This window comes from Spea bombifrons, chromosome 1 (assembly GCF_027358695.1).
Source record: "Spea bombifrons isolate aSpeBom1 chromosome 1, aSpeBom1.2.pri, whole genome shotgun sequence".
In the NCBI taxonomy this organism is placed as follows: Eukaryota; Metazoa; Chordata; class Amphibia; order Anura; family Pelobatidae; genus Spea; species Spea bombifrons.
The window spans coordinates 891,607-914,700 of NC_071087.1; the positions used below are offsets into that span (position 1 = coordinate 891,607).

General features: G+C 44.7%; 1 protein-coding gene across 1 annotated transcript; it reads right to left on the reverse strand.

The window, feature by feature from the left end:
- Positions 1 to 8,577: 8,577 nt before the first annotated feature.
- LOC128467516 (vomeronasal type-2 receptor 26-like) lies at positions 8,578 to 13,069 on the reverse strand (the record flags this gene model as incomplete). Its single annotated transcript, XM_053449180.1, has 3 exons — positions 12,695 to 13,069; positions 11,706 to 11,958; positions 8,578 to 9,449 (listed from the first exon to the last, which is right to left on the reverse strand). Coding segments are annotated over exons 1-3 (1,500 nt in total), but the record flags the coding sequence as incomplete, so codon positions are not given.
- Positions 13,070 to 23,094: the final 10,025 nt, after the last annotated feature.

Below are 23,094 nucleotides of genomic sequence, written 5' to 3' on the forward strand. Positions count from 1 at the left end.
ATCCCACTCCTCAACCGGTAGTGAACCCTGTCCAGCAAGAAGGGGCCTATGCTTCTGAACCACGCATCCCCTTGCCTGAAAGGTTCTCAGGGGACAGATGCCATTATTAGATTTTTGCTATGGCCTGTCAGACTCTACTGACTTCATAAGGCTCCATCCAGTGGTATCCCTACTCGCTGGGGAACCACAACGATGGGCACATTATCTGGGCAGATTACAGCCCAGTCATGGAGACCTGGGAGTCGTTTCACCATGCTATGAGCGCACTTTACGATGATCCACATAGGGCCCCCACTGCCCAAACGACCATCTGACAATTGAGACAAGGGGGGAGACCTGTCGAAGAATACGTCACCATGTTCCGCCAAGCAGATGTCGAGACCTCCTGGAATGAGGTTGCCCTTCTTTACCAATTTCGGCGGGGACTGTTGGGCATACTAAAAGACGAGCTCGTCCGTCTAGGGTTACCCACATCCCTTGAGGAATTGCTGGATCTATCGATACAGATAGGGAGACGTCTGCGAGAATGCCATCAGGAACGTGCGCTGACCCAGTGCCACCCTTTCTGCTACCACCTCTTCTTCCCAGGAGGAGCCGATGCAGATAGGCCTGTTCCGTGGTCCCGTCACCGCTGATGAAAGAGCAAGGAAACGGTCACAACGCCTCTGTCTCAATTGCGGCGAAGCAGACTGGAGGAAACCTCCATCACTGGGGCTACTGGAGAGGCCTGACAGCCAGCCTCCTCCCTACTGACTATGGGCCCTGACTTTGTAAAGACTTCTGTGGCTACCCCCAGCAGTATATCATCCCATCACTTGCTGAGGGTATTATCTCCGGCAGACAGCCAGGATCTGCAAGCAGGGAGTGACCAATATTGTTTCAGTTTAATATCAGATACCCCCCACCCCATGGTGCATTAATGTGTTGTAAAAGTCAGTCCCCCCCCCCCCGGTTCCTCCACTACAGACATTTACCCCGGCCATCCCTGGAACTGATTTTGGCCAATAATAGATGTTGTATTGTTAATTCCGTTACTGCCCCTGTTGTCTCTGGGAGGCAGATTAACGGGGCAGTTTGTACCCCAATATCTTGTTTTTATGTTAATGTGTGCTTTGCTGGATATATCCAGCCCTGTGTGTCTAAAATAAATCAGTCTTTCTTTTGGTTTTACCCTACACTGAGTCTCGGCGAGTGACTGGGGAACCAGGGAAAGTGTGTTGTCCCAGGCTAAGGGAGCACAAGTAAGCGGAGGTAGTCGGTCGGACTAGCCAACTCCGTGACACAGATGATATGCTCTGCGACTGCACGTTCACCCAGACCTAGAGGTAAGCCTCCACTCACTCATCCCTTATTGACCGCTGGATCCACTTGTTCTACTCCTCACCTGTCCGTTTCTCTGTTACTACAGTGGACTGATCAAGCCTTTACTACCACTGCCATGATAGACTCTGGGGCTAGTGGGTATTTCATGGACTCTGCCCTCGCGGAGAAGGGGCATATACCCTGCTCGCCTAAAGAAACCCCTCTGCACATACAACTGGTGGATGGCAACCCACTGGGTTTAGGTCATGTCAACCATGAGACCACCATCCTCAGAGCCACCATTGGACACAGACATCAAGAACAACTACGTTTTGACATAATCCAGTCACCGTTATTCCCACTGATTCTCAGTCTTCTGAGACTGAAACAGCACAACCCCACCATCGATTGGGCAACCGGTACCCTGTCCTTCCTCTCGTCCTTCTGTACAAGCACTTGCATGCAGATGAGTCTGCATATCCCTGGACGTCTTCTCGTGACCGAACCATCGGCATCCGACAAAAGTACATCTGTACCTTCTGTCTATCCTTCTTTTTCGGACGTGTTTGAGAAGAAGGTCACCAAAATCAGGAATCTGCACACACTCCCCACAGGAACTCAGGTGCTTAGCTGTGCCAGGAAGGGCCAGCTCCCCAGTAAATCAAAATAGAAAAAGGCTCCAGGCACTCAAGGGTTCCATCAGGCAGATTTATTGAAGGAAACGGACAATAACGTTTCGACCTCACGATGAGGTCTTTATCGTGTTTGAGAAGAAGGGCGCAGACAAGCTGCCACATTTCAGCATTTCATGAACGACGTGTTCAGGGACTACCTTGATGTGTTCATTGTCATATATTTGGATAACATTCTGGTGTTCTCCTCTTCCCTGGAAGAACATAGGATACGCACGCACAAGGTCCTGACCCGCCTGTGAGAACACGGTTTATATATGAAATCAGAGAAATTAATGCTCGAAGTGGATACCGTCAAGTTTCTGGGTTTTAGCCCACAAGGCCTTCAAATGGATGGTAAAAAAACATCCACCAATGGCATCGACCTACAACCAAAAAGAGGTTCAACGCTTTTGGGGTTTTGCCAACTTCTACCGGAGATTTATAAAGAATCATTCCAAAGTAGTCCAACCGCTTACAGCGTTGACCAAGAAAGATCACCGATTCCTCTGGACAACAGAGACACAGAAGGCCTTCAGGACCTTAAACAGCTTTGCAATAGCCCCCATTCTACTGTTTCCTGATTCACAGAAACCTTACTTATTGGAGGTGGATGCTTCTGAGGCTGCTGTTGGAGCTGTTTTATCCCAGCGCTAGAAAATCCACCTGGTGGCTTTCTATTCCAAGCGTCTCACTCCTTCCGAAAGCAGCTACGATGTTGTAGATCATGAACTCCTTACAATAAAATCCGGAAAAAGACTATGTCAAGCACGTTGGGCGTAATTCTTCAGCCGATTTGACGTCCGCATCACGTACAGACCTGGCTAGAAGAATGGCAAGGCAGACGTCCTGTCCCGCCTTGCGGAACCCACGGTTCCAAGCAAGGAGCACAGGACCACCGTTCTCAAAAATGGACATTTCATAGCAACACAGCAAACCTAATGGGAGAATGGAGGGATAACCAACACTCGAGGACCTCGCGGGATGTCCCTTCTCCATTGATGATTAATGGGGAGACTGAATACGAAATACAAGACATTCTGGACTCCAGGTGGGGAAAAGGCAAACTAGAATATCTGATCCACTGGAAAGGATATGACACAGCCGATCGTTCCTGGGAGCCCGCCGAACACCTCCATGCCCCGTCTAAGATCTGTCATTTTCACCGGCGACATACTGATTGCCCGGGTCCTGTGCGCCCCTAGAAGGTTGGCATCGGGCGGGGCTTCTGTCACCTACACTGAGGCAACTACGTGTCACTCAAGTCAGGTAGTGCGTTCCGAGTTGTCTCTCCCCTCCGCCTTCGTGGCGCTGGTCTTCTGCCTCCTCTGCCTTCGCTTCACCGGAGGGTGCAGGGAAGGATGGCGAAGTAGACACACTGTCTTGGAGGGTAGTGGGGCCTCCATCCATGCAGTGCTCTGTCCTCTTCCTCACAGCAGGGCAGGGGGGTGTTCTGTGTGCCCTACTCTCACAGCTGACCAGGGGTGTTCTCGGGGGAGGGGCTAGTGAAGGGGGAGGTATGGTCACTACCGCTCTCCCTATAAAAACCCAGCTCACCTGGATGCCGGCACTCAGGTATTCTGATGTTTCCTCGTTGGCTCAGTGTTTCCCCATATCTGTGCTCTCCTTATTGCTCCCCTGATATCCAGTTCCTGTCGCCTGCTGTTTAACCACTGATTACCTACGCTGCTGACCCGGATTGTGCCCTGACTACTCTTCTGCCTGCTTCTTTAACCTATTGCTTACCTACGCTGCTGACCTGGATTGTGCCCTGACTGCTCTTCTGCCTGCTGCTTTAACCACTGATTACCACGCTGCTGATCCGCATTGTGCCCTGGCTACTCTTCCACCAGCCTTCCACTACCTTTCGTGGACTGTTATACAGACTCTCGGACTCCCCAAGTCTACCTCCAGGTAGCTCCTTACACAAATACCTGAGTGATAACGGAGTCAGATGGTACAGCAGAGGCAATGGCGACCATGACCCAACAGTTAACCGATCTCTCACCCAAACAGTGCGGAACTTGCAAGCCGGACAACAGGACCTGCAGCATCAACTACATGAGATGCAGGTCGGCCGGATTGTGCCCTGATTACTCTTCCACCAACCTTCCACTACCTTTTGTGGACTGTTATACAGACTCTCCATCTCCAGTCTTATTTCTGCACAATAAATTTATACTACAGTCCTACTATTCTGCTCTCATGCTTACTAAGGAAACCTACTTCATCTCTTATCTCTTACCACTCTCATAACCCCAAACACCTCTTCATTACTTTCAATTCCCTTCTTTGCAACTAACCCTGCCCTTGCCCTTACTCTGCACCCTCCCATACACTCACCTCTTCTTCCTCTTCTTCTACATTTAGGAGATTGTCTCTTGTCACTGAAGACGGGGTTCATGTTCTTTATCGTTGCTCTTGTCCAACCACATGTCCCTTTAATCATATCTCTCCTCATTTTACCCAGTCTCTCTTATCTACTATTTTCCCTACATTAGCTTATATCTTCAACCTCTCCATTTCTTCTGGATTTGTCCCATCCTCCTTCAAGCATGCTACCATAACGCCAATCTCGAAAAAGCCCTCCCTTTCTCCAACTACAATTCAATTTCTCTACTTCCTTTTACATCCAAATTTCTTGAATAAATTGTATACAATGAACTAATTGCGTTTCTTGACACTCTTCAAGCTAGATTCGGCTCTTGATATTCTACTGAGACGCCCTTACTAAAGTTACTAATGACCTACTCACTGCTAAATCCAAGGGCCACTACTGTATGCTAATCCTACTGGACCTTTCTGCCGCTTTTGACACTGTGGAGCACCCTTTTCTCCTTCAAGCTCTTCATTAACTTTGTCTCTGCTGCTTTAGGTCCCTTCCTATCTTTCTGATCTTTCAGCATCTCCCTTCCCAGTAACACTTCCTCTCCCCTTCGCCTCTGAGTTGGTGTAACCCAAGGCTCATTTCTAGGATCCTTTCTGTTCTCACTTTACACTACTCACAACAAACACCTCATAGAGTCACTATAAACAGGTTTATCACAAAAGGAGGGACAAAAAGGAATTATGCCTACATCTCCAAAATATAGGAATATTTATATAAATAAAATGTGGTTAATTCTTTCAAAAATTCATTGGAAGAATGAATTATCATGATTTACTTATTAAAAGAATTAACCCCATAAGGAATTAGCTGGTTTTTTTTAAAATTTTTTGTACCCTCTGTGACAATGGCTGTTTTAATATTTTTGCTTGCCGCTTAGCTGTAATTTTCTCATTTAGTGTACCCATACAATGTTACGCGCGACGCCGCCGCCGCGGCTCCCTCTCCGCCTGCTTACGCCGGCTCGCCGGGCGCCGGCAACCCCACCACCGTCCCGCACGCGGGTTGCCGACGGGTAATGGGTGCCGCTGCTGCACTTACCTCGGCCGCTCACGCTGGGTCCCCCGACGTCGGCGGCTCCACCTCCAGTCCTGCCGCGGTCACTCGGGAGGCTTGCGGTCCTGCTTCTTCGGGCGCGCGCACCCGCTCACGCTCCAGGCGCGTCGCACGCACAAGCCGGGAAACCGGCGGAAGTGCGCCATCTGGTGGTGGTACCAGCCAACACACCTGAAATCAATTTAGGGCGCGACACGCTCTACGGCACGGCTGATGACGTGAGTTTTTCCTTTTTCTATTTAAACCCCATTTGTTTGCCTTGTCTTTGCCCGTTCTAAGCGTTATCTAGCGTTGGGTGTGCTATTATCTCGTTCTACTTGATCTCTGCCTTGTGTACCGACCTCTTGCTTGTTTAAACGACCACGATTCTTCTCTGCCTGCCTAGGAACCCGGACCTGTTTACCGTTTTTGCACCTGATCTACCTGCCCTGATCTTGGATTGTTTTTTGACCTTGCTGCCTGCTGTTGCCCTTGACCTCGGACTTTGTTCTGGACTTTCTTTAGCTGTGCTTACCTGCATTGTTGGATCCCTCGTCTACCTGACCGTAACATACAAATGATATATTTTTTTTAGGACAAAACGGGCAAAAAAAACGTCCTTAATATATTATGTTGTCCTGAGCATTTTTTTTCATTGCTTTGCAAGTTGTAGGACAATAAATACGAACTGGATGGTTCAGCTGATGATATTATCACTGGGGTCTTTTTCTTGTTACATTTTACTAATTTTTAGCTACATTTTTTTATTGTGTTTTACTGATCACATAGTGATTAGTGAGCTGAGTTACATTTACCTACATTAACGGGTGCAGTGCCTGCACCTGGAAAGACCGTCTGGAAAAACTCTTATTTTGAATGGGGACCGCCATTTTGTTAGATGCAGCACGTCTCTTTGAAATGGTGTATTTAAACGCTCCTAGGAGTGATAGAACGGGGTCCCTCACATTTATTAGAGTTGCTGAATGCCTCGTAATCAAGGCACTCCAGCGACACTGGCTGAGCTTAGGCGGAGATCAACGATGTAAGCACTTTTTTTTAGCTGCCACTTATTTGAAATAGATACAGCCTTTCAATATAGTAAATATGATCACTCCAAGGAGCGGTCAAACGGGGCCCCTATGTTTTTTTCTTGGTGTTGCTGAATGCCTTGATGTCGAGGCATTGCAGCAACAACAGCTGAGCAAAGAAATTGATTGTTGAACACTTTCTACGCTTGCTTAACCCCATGACATGCCAGGCACTTCAATTGTCATTAAGGTTGTGGGATCTAATATTAAGGTGGAAGGCTGAGGGTCATGAGAGTAGTTATAAACTCTTGTTTCTGTCCAATTGTTATGTTTACCCGTTGTACAGGGCTACAGAATATATATGTGGCCCTATATAAAACAATAAGTAGTAATAATCCTGTCTGGCTTCCTGCCCAGAGACTGGATGATCAGATGGTGATTTATTCATTTATTTTTGATTGTGTTGCTGCCATGTCCAGTGTCAGGGCTGAAATAACATTGTGCTCGATGGTGTAGATGTCCCAGGCCCGTGTCTCTTTTACCGCTTCAGGACCAGGGTTTTTTTTTTACTCTAAAGCCTTTAGTTTTTCTCATAAAAAGTAGGTCCTTCTTTAAGAATCATATAAATACATAAAACATAATAATTCTGAGTCATAATATGTAAAAAATAATTTAAAAAAAAAAAGCTGTTAACTGGCTTTTGCTTCTGACTGGGGTGTCACGTCCTCGGGACCCGTCGTCTGTGGGCGGGGGTCTGCTTGCCGATCACAGGGACCCGATACTGCTGTCTCCTGTCCCGTGGTCGCCAAGCGGGCTACCGCTCAACATTCGTGAAACCCAAGAATCAATCCCGTTCTCTCTGTGCCGGCGATTGGCAGACCGACCGCCAACATGGGAGAAGGGAGATCAGTTTGGGGAACTCCTTGACGGTCAATCTATTGACTCAGTGCCTACCTACTATCTGTCTTCACGGAGGCTGCCTCACTGTTGGGATCATCTAAGTCCTGGATTACCGCTGTTGGGGCTCCTCTTTATACAGTGGTTTTCTGGGCAGAATAACTCCTGCGGTGAGTGCCTCAGTGTAACAGACATGACAGTGGGCAGAGAGAGACTGAACTGCATTCAACATGCATATTGAATCACTGTAGGTACAGGAAGAGTTCAACTGGCAAAAACATTGACAGCAATACTTGTTATGTCACCACAAGTTATGTAAAGATGTATAGATTATTAGAGATAGTTACATACAGATTTAGAGCTATATATAGATATTGTTACACCTACCTAGTCCGTCGAGGTCCCACGCCAGTCCGCCGCTGGTAAGTGTGGCTCGCATGGTGCCGCACGCACACCTCCACCGCGTGATGACGTGCTCAGGACATGTCTGCGTAGTGACTCGCGCGCCCGCAAGTCTTGTCCATGGCGGTCGCACAAACCCGTGCAGCCGGCCGTGGCACGCCAGCGGCGCTCTTATCCGCCAGGAAGCAGAATCTCGGTAAGCGATCACATCCTCATTTTCACCTCAAATTTTGAGACTTGTCCAGGGGGCATTGTATTTTTTCACCGTTACTTCTAAATACATGCTCTCTATGCATGCATATTTTTATTTTGCACAAGTATACTTAGTATTATCATTCATAGTGTAATAAATAGGGAGGTGGAATAAGTGCAGTGCTAATACTGACACTATGACCGGGGTACAATCTTTAGGTTACCTCCTGTGTGGCTTTGGCCTCCTTGCCTGTCTGACATTTATTTTTTTCCAGGGATAAAACAACCTTTCTCAGATAAGCCTGGAATAACTGCTCGCTGTGCTGGTACAAAATTGAAGGATAATTTGACATCATCAGGAATATGATGTCATACTAAATGTACAATAATGTCCATAACTAGTACATAAGCATCTGTCCGTATACAGAAAAGAACTGAAGCAAACACAAATTATCCAGGAATATTATAAGCACAGAAGGGCAGAGACAACTGAAACTGTCAGTGCAGAAGCAGGAGGCTGAACAGAAAGATGATATTTCATATAAAATGTATAGATGGTAAAAGAAAAACATAACTTTTATATATATTATACAGGAATGGATATTAAACCTCATTTCATTTATTACTTTAATAAATGTCTTCTGTTTATCTCTTTTTTTCTTAGCAAAATGTAACATTTTGGGAAAAACATAAAGCTTAATAACCCAGCAGTTGATGCCAATATAGCAAAAATCTCTACGGCCACCATGTATTTTCCTTTGGTGCTCAGGTAGGCCGGGATCATCGCAATCCAAACGCTGCAGAACACCAGCATGCTGAAGGTGATGTACTTGGCCTCATTAAAACTGTCCGGTAATGTCCTGGCTAAAAAAGCTATAATAAAACTAACAGCTGCCAGAAGCCCCAAATAACCCAGGACACAGTAGAAGGCGATAACCGAGCCCTCGTTACACTGAATGATGATCTTTTCATTGTATGAATGCATGTCCAGCTCCTGAAAAGGAGGAGAAATGGCCAACCAAATAATGGTAATGAAAACCTGAATGGAGGAACACATCAGAACTATAATGTTGGACACTTTGGCTCCCATCCATTTTTTCCAGTAACTCCCAGGTTTGGTGGCTTTGAAAGCGATGCAAACCATTAAGGTCTTGGCCAACACGCAGGACACAGCTACTGAGAAGATGACTCCAAAAGCAGTTTGGCGCAGCATGCAGGTTACATCCTCAGGACGACCGAGGAACAGAAACACACAGAGGAAGCTCAACATGATGGAGACAAGGAGGGGGAAGCTGAGGTTCCTGTTATTGGCTCTAACAGTAGGAGTGTCCCAGTACAGGATAAAAATACCCAATACAAAGAAACTCAAGATTAAAAAAAAAACGCTGATAAAGAAAAAAACTGGAACCATTATATCGTCTTTGTATGACAGGAAGTCGTAAGTCTTAGGAATACACTTTACTTTTTTCTCGTCAGGCCATTCGTTATCTAGGCATGTCTGGCAGTTTTCACTGTCTGGAATAAAGAAGACAATGACTGGGATATATGAAAGTGTTTCTGTAGTGTGATAGCAACACTATTATTTTCAGGAGAAGAGGGGTTTTCTTTAGGTACCATTATTTTGCTCATATCTATTTTACTAAAAAAATAATTACAAAATATGGTGAAAAATGGAAAAATAGATTCTGATATTTGTCCTGAGTTTAGAAATATATATGTATTTTTTTGCTTTATGTTTACATGTTATTAGGCAATAAGTTCAGGTAGCATATTGTTTTTTCAAAACCATATCCCCACCCCCTCCGAGCGGCAGCATACCTTAGGCTTTTCTTCCTAAGGACAGGAAACGGAAGAAAACGGAAGGACAGGTCACGCTTTCATTTTGCAGGTACTTAACCGGGTTGTCTGGCTCGGAGGTCCACGGTGGCGCCTTCTGGTCGTGCAGGCATCTGTAGTTCCTTCGATGGACTCCAGGATGGGTTCAACTCCCACTTGTTGCAGCCTTCTAAGCGAAGCTGCTAAAGACGTCCGCCATCTTTATGGTGTTTGGCAGTGTTCAAGATTGCTTGAGCTGTAGAGTCTCGCAGTGCGCTCTGATGACATCAGCAGACAAGTTGTGGCGTGAAAATCAAACTTTAAAGCCGAATGGTGATCTCTGAGCAGCATAATGCTGTGTTTGGGTGAATTGAGTGCTCCCTACCATTGTGATTTGGTACAGCTTCTCAAGCTTACAGGTATCCTGTAGCAAACCATTAAAGAAATGCGTCAGTCCCTTCCAACCTCTCAATTCTCGGATATTTCCCCTGAACAGGAATCGGACTTTGCTAGAGAAAGCCTGACATTGTCCACAGAAGAAGATGACATTAACTTGTCTGTTTTTCAAACTTTCATGGGATATGATGACACACCAGTACAGGACACCTCCTTTCTGCCACAAAAAAGACCTAAAGTTTAAACATCCATTGTTTAAAGAAACTATGCAATTAGAATGAAAATATTTAAATCTTTTTTTCTGTTGGATAAGGAAGAATCTAAGTTCTTAGAAGCTCCTACTTCAATTGACAAGGCTGTTTCTAGTTTAGTAAACTATTCCTATTGAAGATTCTTCAGGTCTTAAAGACATGGATAGAAAAGATGATTGTGCCTTGAGATGTACTTCTCTGTAACCACTACTCACAGCTTCTACACTTTCTTGGTTCCTTGAGGATACTCGCCAAGCTGCAAAATCTATGGGTTTATTTAAAGTCGCTAGACATGCTGTAAGGTAAAAAGCTTGGTCAGCAGATTTGGCCTAGTCTTTGTTCTATTCCTCTGCAGGAAGGCAAGCTATTTGCCTCTCACTTGGATTAATTAATTGAGAAGCTCATAGAAGGAAGACTTTGCCCCAAGATAGAGAGGACTTGGAATTCTAACCTTTTTTGCTCTTTTTACAGAGACAAGAGGATAGATCATCGCATCATTTTAAAGCCCCTTCATCCCAGTCTTCCTCCAAAAATATTTTAGAAGGTTCAAGTGGAAAACTCGATAAGGCGTTCTGACTGTCGGCTGCAGGTAGGAGGAAGGATTTCATTTTTCCATCACTAGTGGTGCTGGTGAGACATTTGGTGTCCATCAGATTATTTCAGAAAGTTAAAGAATAGAACCTTGCCAGCTTCCTCCTGTAGTTCTTCTTTTTTCCGAAAAAGTCAACTTACCAAATGGCCCTTGTGTTAGAGGTTCAAAACTACTAGACAAGCAAGCTGGGTGTCAGACACCAGTGGGGTGTCTGTGTTAAAAAGGAGGAGGAGGAGCCCAGTATGCAGGACGACCGGAGGAAATGGTAAAACAGTCCACAAAAATAACGTAGTTATGGCACAGGCAACAGGTCAGGTGCAGGCAGTAATCCAATAGCGTAGACAGGGCACAGGCAACAGGTCAGGTGCAGGCAGCAATCCAATAGCGTAGACAGGGCACAGGCAATAGGTCAGGTACAGGTTCAGAATAGGGACAGGAGCACAGTACTGGGAACGCTGTGTAGAACACAGAGCGTCTCAGAATATCTGAGCGCTGCCATAAGGGAGCTTGGGGGTTTTATAGGGACCAGACACTGCGTCGCCGCCGTTCTCCCCAGCTCCCCAGAAGAATACGCCGGCCGCGATGGTGCCGGGACCAGGGAACCTGCTGCGAGTCGCCACCACCCTCTGATGGTACGTGCCTGACAGATCACCCCCCCTGGGGGCGTCCGAGGTTCGGGCGACCGGGGTGACGAAGGTGGAAAGCACAGAGCTTGGCGGGAGCATGGATGTTGCTTACCGGCTCCCAGGAACGATCCGCTACCCCGTAGCCTTTTCAATGAATAAGGTATTCCAAGCGGCCGTTCTCGGGAATCAAAAATCTGCTGCACCTCTGTCTCCCCTGCAATCTCCACAGGAGGAGGAGGAAGACGGTCTGACGAGATATGGAAGACAGGGTGGATGCGATATGAATTGGATAGCTGGAGACGGACCGTAGCAATACCAACCATCTCCAGGACGGGAAAAGGACCGATGAAACGAGGACTGAGTTTCTTCGAGGGACAAGATAGACGGAGATGTGCAGTGGAGAGCCATACTTTGTCTCCCTGTTGATAACACGGGATTGGAAAGCAAAGACGGTCGGCGTAGGTCTTTAATGCCTTTTGGGCCTTTAGGATGTTGGTTCGGATGATACAAAAGGACCGGAGGAGATGCTGGAGTCTCGTTGCAGCTTCGGGTAATGAATCGGACATAGGAGAAGCAGGCAGGGAAGCAGGGTGGTATCCAAAGTTGACATAAAATGGAGAGCAGCCAATAGACCTTCGTGTTTGGTTGTTGTAGGCACACTCCGCTCTTGGAAGTAACTGGACCCAGTCATCTTGTAGATAAGTTATATAGCAACATAAGTATTGTTCGAGGATTTGATTAACTCGTTCGGTTTGTCCGTTGCTCTGGGGATGAAAGGAGGACGAATAACTATTTGTAGTCCCTTGCAGAAGGCGCGCCAGAAACGGTAGGTGAACTGCGTCCCACGGTCTGACGTGATCGAGCGAGGCAGGCCATGGAGACAGAAGACTTCTTTGAGGGTGGATGTTTCAGTGAAGGTGGGTAGGCACTTGGCTGGTATGAAGTGGGCCGTTTTGGTGAACTGATCTACCACCACCAAGATGGTTGTGTAGCCTTGTGAGGTAAATCCATCGAAATATCAGTCCATGGTTGTTCAGGCACTGACAGAGGCTGAAGGAGACCGGCGGGTCATTGTCGTGAGGTCTTGGAGGTGGCACACACCTGGCAGGCTGAAACATAGGCGATGATCTGCTTACACATAGCCGGCCACCAAAAGAGGCACTGAATTAGCTCCTCTTCCGTCTTTTGTGCGCCTCCGTGTCCTGCAGCCAACGTACAGTGATGAAGTCGGAGTATCTCTTGATGTACAGGAGGAGGCACGTAGATCTTGCGGCGGAGGTAGAGCAACCCATCCCTTCGTGTGCAGAAACGAGGAGCGGGAATTCTCTCAGGGGCGCTATGGTACCGGAGTCTCTCCCACATGGACGGAAAGGATGCTAAAAAATGGCCTTTGTGTAAGATGGTCTCGTTGATGTTGGTTGTACTCTCGGACTCTCCAGCAGTGCGTAGTCCGTGACAGGGCATCGGGTTTGCCATTCTTTGACCCTGGATGATAAGTGATATTGAGGTGAAACCGACTAAAAAACAAGGCCCAACGGGCCCTCCAAATGATGTCTCCACTCTTCCAGGGCTGATTTCAAGGCGAGTAATTCACGGTCACCGACATCATAATTATTTTCGGGAGGAGATAGTCTCTTAGAGAAAAAGGCAACTGGGTGTACTACATTTTGGGAGCCGCTTCTTTGAGACAGTATAGCCCCTATAGCGGAGTCAGAAGTGTCCACCTCCAAAATGTAGAGTTTGGAGGGGTCAGGAAAAGCAAGTATAGGTGCTGAGACGGTCAAATGCATCTTGAGCCGGTGAATTCCAATCAACCTTATTTTTTGGTCAAGGCCGTGAGGGGTTGGATCACCTTGGAGAAATCACGGATGAACTTACGATAGAAGTTGGCGAAACCTATGAAGCGCTACACCTCTTTCTTGTTGGAGGGACAGGACCAATTGGTGATGGCCTGAACTTTATTGTCATCCATTTGGATCCCTTGAGGGTTCAGAAGGAAGCCGAGGAACTCCACAGTGGTTGTTTCAAACGGACATTTCTCCAATTTCGCGTAAAGGCTGTGTTCACGCAACAGGGTGAGGACTTTGTGCATATGCTGCCGATGTTCTTTCAGCGTCTCCGAGTATATGAATATGTCATCTAAGTACATTATAATGAAGACATCGAGATAGTCCCGACACATCATTCAAGAAGTGTTGAAATGTAGCCGGAGCGTTGCATAAACCAAGCGGCATCACGGTGTACTCAAAATGTCCATACCGTGTCCAAAAGGCAGTTTTCCATTCATCTCCCTTTCTTATCCAGACCAAGTTATGGGCCCAACGAAGGTCAATTTTGGTATAAATATGGGCAGAGCTGAGACGATCCAAGAGTTTGGGTATCAACGGCAAAGGATAGCATTTTTTATGATTATGTCATTAAGAGCTCGGTAATCAATGTAAGGACGCAGACCTCCGTCTTTTTTGTTGACAAAGAACATCCCTGCACCGGCTGGGGAGGTAGAGGGTCTTATATACCCTTTCTTGAGGGCATCATCAATATAGTCTTTCAAGACCTGGATCCTTCTCCCTTTAGAAAAGCAATTTAATTCCTTGGATGTTAAACGTCGTCTCTCTGTTTATTGGATAGGACTCAATTTCAAAAATCTAATCTTTTTATCATGTGTTTTAGTGCCAGAAAATAATCTACTTGAGTTTTTGCCACCTCCTGCGTGGAAACTATGGTTGCCTCGCATAACCAGGTTTATAAAGCCCCCACCTGGTCATCGCCTTCTTAAAACATTACAGGCCTCGGAGGACGTTTCTCTTGGATGTAAGGTCCGGCAGGCAGTAATTTAGCACTATATTGCTGCATCCCTGAAGTATGCTGCCGCTTGATGTCGGGAACACAAAATTTCCAACTGTAAATATATTTTTCCCAACACCAGGCGGCTGCACTTGATTCTCTCCCTAATAAATTCAGTTTTTCACTCTTGTGTCTGGATCGTTACTTCTGGGGCACTTCTGTTGCCAGCTGAATTTATGCCAGTATTTGGGGGAGGGGGAAGTTTTAAAAAACATCTTTTTTTCTTGAGGTTCCTGTCGTGCCTGAAGCAGCGAGGAAGAAAACTCTAAGGTATGCTGCTGCTTGGTGTCGGGGAAAAGAAATAAATGGTAAGAACTTTTGTCTTTTGCACATCAAATGGATAATTCAAATGGTAGTATTTTACCTATGTGGTATCGCAAGCTTCTTTATTATCATTTAGTAAATTTGCAATTCGTACTACCGTATTTGCTCGATTATAAGACGAGGTTTTTTCCAGAGCAAATGCTCTGAAAAATACCCCTCGTCTTATAATCGGGGTCGTCTTCTAATCAGACCCCAAAAAAATGGCTGGGGCCATGCTGCTTACCGGTCGCGAGCAGCGTCTCTTCCGTTAGAAGCAGGAGGACAGGAAGCTTGTAGCTTCCTCACAGAACTCTATCTCCCCCTCCCTCCTCTGGGGGCGGGGCCAGAGAAGTTGCTGGTACAGCCGGTCCCCTGCAGAAGTCTTCGAGTGAGAGATCTGCAGTTCAGGTAAGGGGGTGGGGGAGGGTTTTTGGGTAAGTATGTGTGATTAATGTGTGAAGTATGTGTGATTAATGGAATGAATGAGTATTTAAATGTTTGTGAATGTGTGTTTGTGTGTGATAGCATGGATGTGTAAGGGGGGTGGGGGTTGTAGCATGGCATAGGGAGGCTGTAATCCCACTACTATCATCCCCAGGTTCCAGCATGTACTGGCTGCCTTGGCTTGATAGGAGTGTGATTGCTGTTCACACTCCTATCAAGCCAAGGCAGCCAGTACATGCTGGGTTAAAAGGCATATCATGGGGCTGAGTGGCATATAGGGGGTTAAAATGCATTTCTGGACCTCCAGAAATGCATTTTAACCCCCTATATGCCACTCAGCCCCATGATATGCATATATACCTCCAGAAATGCATTTTAACCCCCTATATGCCACTCAGCCCCATGATATGCCTTTTAACCCCCTATATGCCAGAGTGGCATATAGGGGTATAAGGCATATCATGGGGCAGAGTGGCAAATAGGGGGGTATAAAGCATTTCTGGGGGCAGAGTGGCATAACTGGGGGGGGCAGGTTGGCAAATAAAAGGAAATTTAAAAAATATATTTACATGAATTAATATTTACTGGTAAAACTTTTTTTCCTATAGGGTCGTCTTATATTCAGGCTTTTTGTTTTTTTCCTAAATTAATATTTTGATTTTGGGGGGTCGTCTTATAATCGGGGTCGTCTTATAATCGAGCAAATACGGTAATTGCAGAATGCACAAGTAATCTCCAACTTTAAGGAATATTTTGGACAGTAAAAGACAGCAAGCAAAAAAACCCCCATGATCTACAGAGGTGATGTATTTTGTAAAACAGTGATATCTGTCAATTTCTGTCACTTCCACTGAATTGTCCAACCCAGCCGCTCCGGCTTCTTCTGTCACTGAGTTGGACGCCTGAATTGCTCCTTAATCTGTATAACATTCACCTACCTGTTACATTGGACATTTCACCCTCAGAACAGGGGACACAGCGATAACAGCACGTGTTATATCCAGAAGCTTTTCTATATCCTGGAGGGCAGTAGTCATTGCAGCGAGCCCATGGGATCTGGAATATGAAACAACATACTGAATATTTGAAATGTATCCATGACAGATCTACAAATAATCATTTCTGAATTTAATGGTGTTGCATTTTTTAAAATAGATCTAAAAAGTGGACCTGGGGGTGATTACTCGAGACAGATGCATGAAAGCAGAGTTTGGAAATCTGACACATACTGTGCCTATAATGTTCTGATATCTGGGCCCTGGGCAGATCTTTACCTGTCAGGGTTACGCTCTTGTCTGCGCATGACTTGTTGAGATCATACATGGTACAAGACTTGGGACCTCAAATCTACAAGTTGTTGACGCATTGTATTGCAGTTGTCTGCACTCAGGGTGCTTCCACCTGTTTCTCTGATCAGTGGGCAATTAAAACTTGCTCCTAGTCTGGATTGCTGGCTCAGTGATATGTTGCCCGTTCAGCTTGTGTTGTGGCCACTTGTTTAGTATCTGACTTCTTGCATGTTTGCCTGCCCCTGAGTCTGGTCCGTCTGACTATGCTTCTGGTTTATCCCTTTGTACCTTGTCTCTAGATCTAGTTTTGTGCTTACTTACACTGCTTGTGTGATTTGTATCCTGCGAAGATTCTGTATATAATGCAGCCAGTCTCCACTATTCTACTATATTCTCGTGTGGAATGCTTCCTAAGGGCACCGCAAACTCTAGCTAATAAACAGCATGCAATAGGTATATAAAACACAGGCATATTATAAGTTTCTCTTGTAGATACTACTAGCAAATAGTATTAATAGAATATATTAAATATATACCGTATTGGCTCGGATATAGGCCGCCCCTGTATATAGGCCGCACCCTAAAAGTTTGGTGCTTTTTTAAAGAAGTTTTTTTCTTTAAAAAAGCACCAAAAAAACATGCTGCCACTCCCCCCCCCGAGATATGCTGCCACCCCCCCCCGAGATATGCTGCATTTGCATCTCATTTGGGCTTTTTCACTCTCTAACTCTTTGTCTGTCTCCCTACGTTCTCCGTGTCTCTGGTTCTCCTTTGCTCTGTTTCTTGTTGTCCATTTGTTCTGTCTTCTCGAGTCGTTAGTTATCTGCAGCATTATCTTGGCCTGGTGGAATAGTTCTGTGAAAAGGATTTATAGGAAGTAGGGTTGTAAACACTTGCAGGTAGGCCTTGACACTGGGTTACCCACAGTAAGGTGGCACAACTGACTAAACCCCTCACAGTAAGTAGAACAGGATCCAGGTGATTGACAGAGGTCCTCAAAGGGCCTGGTCTCAGAGGAGTGCCATGAAACAGAGAACCCAAGATTAAAAACCTAAGCCACAGAAGCAGCACAGCTGGGCTAAAGTGTCTGCTTGGAAATGTCACAGGCTACCAACAGAAATCACAGTAACTGAGGACGATAGCCAGAAGGACAAGATGTGCTAGAACGGGGTCAGTAGTTAGCCAGTAAGTAGCCGAAGGTACTACACAGTCAATATGTGGTCAAGCACCAAGCTAAGCTCGATAGCCAGATAACAATAACTACTCAATACCGAGGGTCAGAAGGTGGTGGGTACAGGGAGCAGGTATCAGGACCCTAAGTGTCAATATTAACAAGGCACAACAACTGAGCAACTAGTAAAGACGTCAAATGCCTTTATATAGTTAATTGGGTAAGTTGGGTAATTGTGTAGGATGGCCTTTAAAAGGTTTATCTCAGTGCATGCAATACAGGACACTCGCCACTAGGTGACGTCTGCCAGTCATCATTTAAAGTGTCCCGCTCAGTTTCCATTTGACTCTGCTGAGCACGCTGACAATATGAGGATGGTGATCACTATCACTGTAGGACCTGAAAAGCTGCAGAGACTTGTTCTGATTTGTTAAGAAAAGTGAACCACAGGAGAAGACATGGAGCAAAGTAGAAGTGGAGACACGGGGAAGGAAGAGAGATATTGACAGAGTGTGAGAGTGTGTCCTAAAACAAATTGACCAAAAACAAAATAAAAAAATTGTTTTTATCATTTTTGGCCCATGTGGACAAGTCTAGTAAATATTTATTCTCATTTTATCTAGTTGGGTGGCTTCCAAGCTTTAAGGTATGATCACGCTTCCAGCTCTTAAGAGTTACAATCTTCTGTTTTTGTGTTGGGGTTGAGCTTTTAATCAGTTGGATTAAGTGACAAAACTCCATTCAGCATCTAGGCTCCAACTTGAGAAGTAAGCGCATGTAACCGTAACATTTTCAGTGCAAATTCCTCCTCGAGAGCATATTCCTACTCAGCTAGTCAACCAATCTACAAGTACTTAAAGCAAGGCATTGGATTATTTCTTACTTTTCCATTTTTCCAGATTATATTTTCATATTTTATAGAATGATCTTTATAAAACCTTGAGACGTCAGCCGTTCCCACTTGACGTTTTCCTAATAAGCTCGTAGTTTTATTGGTTTTAAAGATCAGGTTTTCAAGATAATATACACTTGGAATTTCTCCTCTCTCATTAAAAAAAATGTCCTCTCCAGAATTGTCTGTGTAACGCACTCTTCTTACATAATCACGAAGCTTAAAAAATAAAGTACATAAATTGTAAAACAAACCAGTATGTGGAAAATGAATCATTCAGCACTCATATCCTAAGAAATAACTAATAAAGTAACTGAGAACATACTGTATGTCACCCAAAAGTCGTGTTTAACAACTAATCTATAAGCACCTGAGCTGGGGGCACTGCAGTGTTTTGTGTTTCGGTTCTCCAAAGACGCCGGCCTTTATTGTGGAATTCACTTTCACTGCGTAATGTGAACAATTCAATTGTAAAAGAAACTGAAATCTTTGAGGGGGGGGGAATAAATAAAAAACTCCCAATAACCTGGTTGTATAAGTGTGCGATCCTCTATAACTGGGGCTGTGTTCACACCGGCCATCATGTCAAGTGACTGATTCATCACAAATAAAGTTGAGCTGTTCTACTAGGCTGTTCAGAAAAAGCAGAGAGCTTTCAAAGCATCAGAGGGATCTCATTGTTGAAAGATATCAGTCAGGAGAAGGGTACAAAATAATTTCCAAAGCATTAGATATACCATGGAACACAGTGAAGACATCATCATCAAGTGGAGAAAATACGGCACAACAAAGACATTGCCAAGAACTGGACGTCCCTCCAAAACTGATGAAAAGACGAGAAGAAAACTGGTCAGGGAGGCTTACAAGAGGCCTACTGCGACATTAAAGGAACTGCAGGAACTTCTGGCAAGCACTGGCTGTGTGCTACATGTGACAGCAATCTCATGTATTCTTCATATGAATGGGGTAGGGTATATTTCTTACAAAGAAAAACATCCAAGCCCGTCTGAAGTTTTCAAAAACAAACATCAAGTCCCCCAAAGGCAGGTGAGAAAATGTGTTATGGTCTGATGAAACCAAGGTGGAACTTTTTAGCCATAATTCCAAAACGTATGTTTGGTGCAAAAACAACACTGCACATCACCCAAAGAACACCATACCCACAGTGAAGCATGGTGGGGGCAGCATCATGCTTTGGGGCTGTTTTCAGCTGGAACTGGGGCCTTAGTCAGAGTGGAGGGAATTATGAATAGTTCCAAATACCAGGCAATTTTGGCACAAAATCTTCAGGCATCAGTCAGGAAGCTGAAGATGAAGAGGAAGTTCACCTCTCAGAACGAGAACGACCCAAAATACACATCCAAATCCACAAAAGCGTGGCTTCATCGGAGGAAGATGAATGTTTCGGAACGGCCCAGCCAAAGCCCAGACCTGAATCCAACTGAACATTTGTGGGGTGATCTGAAGAGGGCTGTGCACCAGAGATGTCCTCACAATCTGACAGATTGGGAGCGCTTTTTACAAAAAAGAGTGAGCAAATATTGCGTCAAGAAAAGCCATGCAAATAGACTGCAACCCAAAAAGACTGATTGCTCTAATAAAATCAAAAGGGGCTTCCACGAAGTATTAGTTTAAGGGTCGCACACTTATGCAGCTAGGTTATTGGGAGTTTTCATTTATCCCCCCTCAATGATTTCAGTTTGTTTTGCAGTTGAGTAGTTCACGTTATCGGTCACATTAAAGGTGGGAAAAGTTCTGACATGATTTCTCTTTGTCTCATTCTTTAACCTCAAAACAACCTGGCATTTTCACAGGGGTGTTTAGTCTTTTTATATCCACTGTAGGATTGCTTGTCAAGGCATCCGACAACACTGATATCGGCATCAGGGGCCAGTGTGGCCCCTCCTGGGGACGTCAACGTCCGCCATACACTGTGTGGTGAAGGACACCCATTTTAGAAGAGCTTATAAGGCTTCAATTATGTCGCTAAAATGCCTCAATACCAAGGCATTCAGTGGTTCAAAAACTCACCCGAGAATGCACTGTGATCACTCCGGAGAGCAGTCACTAACGCCACTGAGAGATTTGGCCTTTCACAAGTTGCTGGCATATTTTTTTTAAATATAAACTCGTTTCCAAGAAGGTCCTGAGAACTTGGGAGTCCCCCTGCAGGTTACATGCAAGTACTGCATTCAATCATGCAAGTCATAACCAAAAAATGGGATCTGAAGAAACCCCTTTGTCACGTTCTACCCAGGCTGCGGAGCTGCATATTTCTGTCTTGCTTCAGTTTCTCTGTTTTGCTTCAATCCATTCCTAGATTTCCTTATGCTCTGTTCTGATCTTCTATTCCTTGCTTCCATTTCTGCTCTTTGCTTCAGCTGTTTCCTTTATAAGGTGCGCCCCACCCGTTATGTTTGTCTCAGTCTGCAGTCTACAGGTATGTCTGTCTGATATGTGTTTGGATTTCATGTTTGGTTTGTTTAGTACCTCTATAGGCAGGGTTTAGCGTTAGGACCCACCAAATATTGGCGTACTTTGGAGTAGTGGTGGGCTAAGCATACTATGGCCATAAGATGTGACGGAATCTCCAGTTGTTATCTTATAGTCCTAAACTAGTCCTGTTTAGTCCTGTACATGATTCCAGTGCTATGTCTCATGCCTGCTCCAGGGTGCCTGCAGGATATCTCCAAGTTCTGCTCTGTTCTGTTATCTGCTGCTATGTCAGGGCGCTGGTATGTGGCTGCACAACCCTAGATGCCCACCGGGAGAGTGCTGTCGCCCTGCACCAGGCCCTGTCCAACTCCGCTACTGCACAGTAACTCCTGAACTCCATCTTTGGGTGCTCTGGGTCATTACAGTTGTCTGTATGGACCCGGTTCATGACACCCTTCTTGTCCTAAAAAACCCCCCAATGTATAATTGGTATGGGTTCACTTAATATGAGAGGAGAAAATTACAGCTAAACAGAAGCACCGCTTGGTCCTTAAGCACTAAAAGATTTGTTTTTGTGCCGAGTCTTACTGTTTCGTCCATTCGTCCGTATAACGAATGAATGAGTGCAACATTGGATGAAAGAAACTAAGAACAAATTTGTGCAATACTAAAATATTCATTCATTGCAGAGGCAGGAGGAGAATCTTGACTTCCTAACTTCTACACATTTATTTCTTGTTTCCATGGCAAACGGACAGACGTCTGGGATTTCTGAAAATATTGGACCTATTTCGTCCCAACAGAAGATGGAGATTTGTGTCCCACACAGCTGGGTAGGAGTCAGTTAGGACCCGAAGGTACGGTACGTGGTCAACAAGCCAAGGTCAGGATGCCAGAAAACAGGATAAATAAGGAAACTCACCAAGATCATGATATCGGAGAATAATGTAGTCGAGAAACAAACCAAGGTCAAACACAAAAGGACTGCCTGGAGAAAACGCACTCTGAGGACTAGCACTAGGCATAGATGGCAAGGATAATTCAAACTGAGGCGTTTAATCCCTTAATGACAAGACTGTTTCTTGTAGTATATTGCGGGACAATGGCTCTTTTAACATTTTTCAGTGTTGCTGTTTAGCTGTAATGTTCATCTTTCTCATTTTGTGCCCCCCCCACACACATATTATATATATTGTTTTTTTCAGGACAAACAGGGCTTTCTTTAGATACCATTATTTTTATCACATCATCTAATTTACTATAAAAAAAGTATGGTGATTTTTTTTGTTAAAAAGTTACTTTTTCTCATTTTTCTTTGAAAAACCTTTTACTCATCTGCAAAAACTAATGAAAAAACCCGCTAAATAAATTCTACTATTTGTCCTGAGTTTTGGAAATACCGAATTTTTTATAGTTTTTTTCTGCATGTTATGGGGCAATAAATACCAGTAGCGTTTTGCTATTCCAAAATGATTTTTCCCCAAATCTGGTCATTCTGCCCCATGTGCTATTTCGGGTATCTTTGAAGCCGGCCAATGCAATTTTTTTTTTCACAGACGTATTCCAGGTATAAATTTACCGCTCCTGGTATATGTCCGTGTCAAACAACACCCTGATATGTGTTCAGTAACATCTCCTGAGCGCAGCGATACCCTACACGCATGGGTTTGTTGGGTTATTTGGGAGGTAAAAGACCACCATTGTGAGGTGTGTATTTTTTGCCAATTCAATTTATCCCAGCAAATCATACATTTTTTAAAACTAGGCACCCTATGGGCATTTATAATGCCAATATTTTAACTCTTTCCATGCGGGATTTTTTTGGGAAGATATAGATGTACAAGGGGTTAATAAATATTTTTCTTGTTTAATTTAAGAATAAATTTGAAGATGATTATGAAAACAATGTTATTTCTTAATTCAAAGATAGAAAAATAAGTCAAAATATTTACATTAGATTTATTATAACGTAATAATAACAAAAAATTATATATTAATATGTCTAAAAATGAAAACATCACAGGCCTAGGAGTTAAAAAGAAGAATGAACCTCTTTTGTTCTAGTATGGTATCTTTACAAAGGTTCGCTCACTATCTGCGGGTCAACTGCCATTAAAGTTTA